The 7,163-nt window shown below is 36.3% G+C and overlaps 1 protein-coding gene across 2 annotated transcripts; it reads right to left on the reverse strand.

Annotated features, from left to right (window-relative positions):
* Positions 1–426: 426 nt before the first annotated feature.
* On the reverse strand, positions 427–6,394 carry LOC108994093 (probable ribosomal protein S11, mitochondrial). 2 transcript variants are annotated; one of them, XM_018969186.2, is made up of 3 exons: positions 6,188–6,394; positions 2,543–2,795; positions 427–1,365 (listed from the first exon to the last, which is right to left on the reverse strand). In XM_018969186.2, the coding sequence occupies exons 2-3, from the start codon at positions 2,763–2,765 to the stop codon at positions 692–694; spliced, it is 897 nt and encodes a 298-aa protein (XP_018824731.2). In that variant the 5' UTR covers positions 2,766–2,795; positions 6,188–6,394; the 3' UTR covers positions 427–691. The 2 variants fall into 2 exon arrangements, with proteins under 2 accessions (XP_018824731.2, XP_018824730.2); XM_018969185.2 differs by having other exon boundaries at positions 2,543–2,800.
* Positions 6,395–7,163: the final 769 nt, after the last annotated feature.

The following is a 7,163-nucleotide window of genomic DNA, read 5'->3' on the forward strand; positions in this document are numbered from 1 at the left end:
AGAAATCAGAATCCAGCTGAACTAATCAAATATACAATACAGTACAAGAGGATGTACCAGCAACAGTGATAGTCAACATCCTTAAATTAGATCTAAGCAGAAAATGTTTTTACAAGATCTGAGAAAAAAGGGAAACCAAAATGATAAACAGTAATTTATGCTTCGGTTAAAGCCAATATGATATCTTATTGTATTGCGAAGATAAATAGCAGCAATCCAACGCCATTTTTACAACAAATATATGAGCTATAAGTAAACACATGGGTTTTTGTAATGCATGCTAGCACTTGATCAATGATGAGATGGTTTATGGATGGATGCTTTGGTGGAGGTGGTGTGGTGGGTTTCAATTTTTTTCATACATTGGTCCAATCAGCTGGAGAGAGGAGTAACGTGATAATATACCAATAGAGGTGGCTCCAAACATAACTATAAAGAAGAAAAATGCCCCAGCTCTATTATGGTCGAGAAACCTCTCATTAACCAAGTTAACATAACAAGACAGACAAATGAGTTTAAAAATTCTAAGGTGGCCTCCATCAAGTTTTCATCTAGCATCATGAAGGAATCAGTCTTCAAACATAATAAACACATCTTGCATAAGTTTATTTGCACCACTAGGTTCAACCACAACTGGAAATATTCCTCATCATAATGCTCAATCAACAGCAACCATCTGAACCGCCAATAGTTAAATCCGACGCCTTTTAGGGAGCCGACAGCCATTATGGGGACGCCGAGTTGTGTCTTCAACGTATACAATTGGATTCTGAACCCCTCGAGAATTAGTGAAGCCCTCTCTCCAGCTCATGATTGCTTGCCTTTTCTTTTTAAAATAAGTAAACCCTTTCACCTTCATTACAACTGATTTCAACCCCAAATTTCGAGACATTCGCCCCACATGTTCTGAAGTTGCTTCAGCAGCATATCGAGACATTTTAGCCCCTCCTTTCAGTTCTGGCAAGCATCCTGCCGAGGCCTTACATTTTGTGTTCCCTTTAGAATCCGTCACCGTGACAAAAGTATTGTTACGCAGCAGCTTTAAGTGGACAATATCAGCATTTTGCTCTACATTTTTTTTTTGATAAGTAGCATTTTGCTCTACATTATATCGAGAAAGTTGAGAACCCCCCATGAAGCCCTTTCCATCTTCCTCGATAATTCCCCTGACAAAATTCATCGAGTTGGAACCCCTCCCAGTCTCAAAATTTCTCCCACTGGCAGAATATATGAAACTACGAAAACATAAAGCATAGGGAGCAGACACATTATTTTTCACATCCATCGCGGCAGAACTTAACCCTGAAGTTCTTGCAAACCCCCCTCTTGCAAAATTTTGAGAAGAATGATGACCACCGATGCAACCTGTGAAACCCACAATGTCTCCGTCACTAACAAAAGTAATTAATATGGTTATTCAACCAGAAATGGAAAAGGTTGGCATTTTTCTACACCAATTACAGGGAGCTTCCATATCAAACTTGGATTTTCTTTTTCATTTCAAGTCAGAAAATAATTTTTTTATAAGATCAAGTAATATAAACATTCATTTTAGAAGGACAAACAACATTTTGTGACCCCAAACTGTCATCCCTTTCATGTTGTGCATTCCTAAACCATGAAAAGTTGCAATGTGCTCCTAAATTATCAATAAGTTTCAATGTGCACCCTCGGTTAAGACCTAAACGCCAAGCTGAACGAAAAATAGTCACATGGCATAATTTAAAAGGCTCAATCATAACAGAGTGCACATTGAAACCTATAGGTTGTCTAAGGTGCACAACGAAAGTGTTCATAGTTTAGGATGTGCATTGGAAAATGGGTGGTAGTTCAGGATGCAAAGCGTACATACTCATTAAAGCATATGCCATATCGTACTGATGATCAACCACAGCAGCCATCTCATTATTAGTATATCTGAATTCAATTTTGCATGAGAGAATTGAAGGGAAAATTCCAACAAACCATGATCAGGGAGGTTTTCAAATAAACGATAAGTTGCATAAAATACTCAAAAAGAGGACACAGGGCCTCAAATACAGCAGGCCAAATGCAATTCCCTCGTCTTTAACTAGGCCTTATATATGCAATCCAATCTAGAACCCTTACATATGACATGAACTCCACAACTAATTCCTCCACTTCTGATATCAAACAAATCACAAAAGTTACAATCTCCAAATTTTAATTGATGCTACAAAGCTATTAAACAGGAGAAAAATCCCAAGCTTCAGATGACGCAGAAGGTCAAGATCAAAACCAAACATATAAACTACTGCAACACATACAGAGAGTAAAATTGCATCCTATGTTGACTTCACAAATTAAACAGAAAAAATACAAATCAGGTTGATTAAAAAATCCATTTCTGCAAATTATAACTAACAAACAGAGCATGAACCCGAATGAAACAGGGAAAACATCATATTTTCAGTTGAATTTAAAAAATCTTAAGGATCAATAATTGACATTTTCATTCATAGAAGAACAACACAGAACTTTCCCATCAACCCACAAGACAGAACGTAGAGCAGAAACGCACCTTGTAGTACTTGTGGCGAATCTGTAGAGAATGACTTGACTTCTTCTGATCTCGAAGCACCACTGAGCTGGCCTAAGCCACCATAGCAACGCATAAGTGATATAGGTTTGGTTGCAAAGAGCGAAATCAGAGATGAAGAAGAAGATGCCAAAAAGGCAGCAGAGGAAGAGTGAGCCGTAGCTCGGCAGCGAAGAATGGAAGAAGAGACAGCATAAGGGTACATTTCTCCCCTTTCTGTTTAGGCCTTTACTGACTGTTCTGGAAGAAGAAACGATTAAAGCACTCACATTAGATTATCTATTTTTTTTAGCTAAAGTTAAACTAAAGATGGCATCTTGGCTATTTTAGCTAATCTAGTTTAGCTATAAGTTTGGCTAAACTATTAAAATAATTTTTTTACCAGGAGAAGTGAAAAGATATCATATAGACATGCCAAGGGATATGAAGAAATCAAGAGGAAGAAGATCTCTGTTCAGAAACAGAGACAATTTGACTAGTGAATCAATCAAATGCATAAAAAAGGTACCAAAAATTACTGAAATGGGAATGCGTACGCACATCAAAATTAACTTCAGAAACATATTTGTAAACAGTCATAACGATTGAAAGTCTTTTATACAATACCAGATTTTTTTTTTTTTTTTTGTAAGTTTTTATACAATACCAGATTTTGAAGGACAAAAAATCCAAGAATGCATCAAAGAGATCAGTAGTGAGAGCTAAAAACCCAGACAAAATGTATTTATCGAATGATTTTAGTGGCCATTTATCAAATGATTCATTTGCATTTACATAATATACAAGAACACAACATTCCACCCCTCTATAAAATGCAGTCCCTAGACTTTGAAATGACCAAAGCCAAACCATTTTGGGTTCTGTAACAAGCAGCCAGCCAGCCATGAAATTTAAACAATTCCCACAAGAATTTATTGAAGAGCCCAGCAATGCAACCAAAACAGGTCAGAAAATGTGGGAGAAATGCTCGCGTAAACCCTATAATACAACAAAATTCAACCAAGTATTCCTAAGTTTCTAGAGCCATGGGAAGAAACATGGAAGAAGCATGGAAGAAACATGGGGCGATGGAAGTGGAGGATTTCCGTCCTATAAGCCTGGTGAGTGGGGTTTACAAAATTATTTCAAAGGTCCTTGCTAATCGGTTAAGCGTGGTGATGGAGCAAATTATTTCGAAACCTCAAAATGGCTTTGTACATGGGCAGCAGATCCTTGATTCAGTTCTTATTGCCAATGAGTGCTTGGATCACAGGTTGAAGGAAGGCACACCAGGTATCCTATGTAAGCTTCATATGGAGAAAGCATATGACCACGTAAATTGGGATTTCCTCCTATACTCTCTTGGGAGATGCGATTTTGGTGACAGGTGGATTTCATGGATTCGTCATTGTATTACTACTGCTCGATTCTCAGTGTTAGTTAATGGTACCTCTGCGGGCTTCTTTAATAGATCGCATGGACTAAGGCAAGGAGACCCTTTGTCTCCATTCCTTTTCGTTATTGTCATGGAGGCACTTGGCCGGATGGTGAAGGCTGTTGTTGTCAAATCCAAGCTCTACGAGCACTTTTGTTATGCTTTGAAGTTGTGTTGGGACTTAAGGTCAACCTTGGCAAATCTGAGATGGTGGCAGTGGGTGGGGTGCCTCAAATCAACAACCTAGCAGCTCTCTTGGGGTGCAAAGTGTCTTCTCTGCCCATGAAATATTTGGGCCTCCCTTTGGGGGCGCCTTTCAAAATTAACCTAAAATAATCCCAACAAACTCAGAAGCACCTGTTCACAAGGCAACCTTTGGAACCCACAAGAAACAAGTCAGGACTGGGCCTTTGCATGTCACTTCACCATCTCCCTTTGCATGCCTGACTTGCCTTGTTTCTTTTTCCCTCTTAATTCATGATAATTGCTTTACGGTGGACTGGGACTGGTTCATTTTGTGCTGGTACATTTACCCCAACACATCATTTCCCCATTTGTGCTAGGACTGAGCACCGACCAAGTCGAAGTTGGTATGGCCATCCTTTGACTCCGACTCCAACTTTGTTAGAGGTCGAATCCGACCTCCGACTCCGACTCCAATATGTTCATCCTCAGCTCTGATTCCAACATGTTCATCCTCTGCTCCGACTCCGACTTGTTGGAGCGGAGTCGGATTTGGGCTTTTTTTTCACTGTTTTCAACTTCATATTTGGCACACTTTTTAAAAATGAATTTTTTGTGTGAGCTTTTAAATTTAATTTTTTTCAAAAATCACAATCTAAAGTAAATAATTTACTTTTTACTAAAAACAAAACAAAAAATAAAACTAAATAAAAACAAGTAACATACTAAGTTACTAACATGCTTCAAAAAAATTTTAAAAAAATTAAAAATGACTAATCATTGCAATAAACATCCACTACCATCAATGCATCATCCACATCCAACTAATCACTTCAAGTCTACAATAAACATCCACACCCATCATCCATCAACCACATCCAAAATCATCCACACCCATCATCCACATCAATCATAATAATATGTTCTTACAACGATTACAGCAAACATTTTTTAAGTTCTAATTTTGAAAACAAGAGAAACCCAACATTTTCTAAGTGCCAAATCAAATTAAATGTTCCCAACAACAAAGATATTACAACAAATTAAATGTTCCATGTGCCACAGTGCCATTCCAACTTCTAAGTTGTGCTTAAAAAAAATATGAAAAGATTTTAGTTAGAAAATATTTTGCTATGCCAACCAGAAAATGATAATGACAACAAAGCTAACTATGAATTTTTCTATGCAGTAAATATCCATTATCCTCCATGAATTTCACAGAGAAGAAGATTAATACCATGAAATTTAGGAGTTCCCGAACTCCAAGAATTATATAACAGTTCAAAGAGACTGACAAACTCCAACCACTAACAGTTCAACGATCTTACAAACTCCAAAAATCCAATGCAAGCATTGTTGATGGTCCTCACAATTCAACCAAGGAACGTGATAAAAGTTATCCAATCTTTCTTTTCATGATTTTCAAGATTGTCAGCCACAAAACAGACATCAGCAGGACTTTCAGGGAATAACATGACAACTTATGTCATATAAGCACTAAATTAGTTTATCAAAAAGAGGTGATTTCGTCAAGTCTGAATTCCTAAAGGTGATAAAACTTCAACTTTGTACTTATAAAAATGTTCAACTTTGTGGAACATAGATTAACTGCCCAACCACACCATCAATTACAGAAAGAAAATAAAACAGCCCACAAGTTCACTAAAACAGTCCCAACTTTAGCATCGTATTAATATATAAATAGCCCCAAACCACAACACAAACAAAAACAGCTCCAAAAACAAGTATAATCACAGTTTATTCATTCAAAACATCCCAACAAAAACAGCCCCAATATTAACTCAAATTAAAACAGCCCCAGTATAATCACAGCTTTATCCAATCATTCCTTGCAACAACCAAAAAAAGAGCCCCAAACTCATTCTATTTTAGTTACACAGATTTTACACAACTATATCATCACAACATTACAAAGATTTTACACAATCATATCATCACAACATTACACAGATTCACATTTTACACAAAGAGAGAGAAGACAGACGAAGGGAGAAGAGAGTGAGGCTTACCGTATCGACCGCTGCCTGCGGGGGTGGTTACTGGGTCAGGGTGAGGTCGCACGGCGACTCGGCGAGAGAGAGAAGAGAGTCGGGGGGGACTGGATCAGGGTCAGGGGGACTGGGTCAGGGTGATATCGGGGGGGACTGTCGCAGGGTGAGATCGAGAGAGAGAGAGAGGAGAGTGGTCCTGTGGAGTCTAGGGTTTTTTTATGTATACACTAAATTTAATTTTCATCTTTGTTTAGGCTTTTAACCCTAAGTTTTATATTTATAGTTTTTATAATGGAAAATACTTTAGCCACAAAGTGATTATACAAAACAATCTAACAAACTGACATAGCTTAATGTGATTCATCAGATTGTAAAATTACTTTTATTATAAATAAAATCTAACGAATCATATGAAACTATATCAGTTTGTAAGATTATTTTTATATAATTTTTTGGTTGATATAGTAGTCCTTTTTTATAATTGTTAGTAATAATTATTATTATTAATTATATGTTATCACTTATTATAGATTCATATAATACTTTTAACATTTTATCATATTATAGCGTCTAATTATATATTATCGACTTATCATTCTATCTACGGTTTTTATAATTTTTTCTATCACTCGATTTAATTGTTAATATTAATTAATGCAAATTATTATTTAAATTGACTTGTACTATATTGACTAAAATTTAAATATAATTATTATACCAGTATTATTACACATTGGTATTAAATGTAGACTATAAGTCTATAATGTTATTATTGTTAGTATTTATAATTTTTGTTTTTTGAAGGTAGAACAAACTCCATTCATTCATAACGGGATATTAAAATTTTGACATGAAACATACATAATACAAGCCAACTATTGTTTTTAAGGATCCCCAATACACAAATTTCTTTGTGACTAACGTGATCTAATCCATTGTTGTAACTCTCTATAGACAAACGTCTGAGAGACAGCACTCTACACTAAGACAGATT

This window comes from Juglans regia, chromosome 13 (genome assembly GCF_001411555.2).
Source record: "Juglans regia cultivar Chandler chromosome 13, Walnut 2.0, whole genome shotgun sequence".
Classification (NCBI taxonomy): domain Eukaryota; kingdom Viridiplantae; phylum Streptophyta; class Magnoliopsida; order Fagales; family Juglandaceae; genus Juglans; species Juglans regia.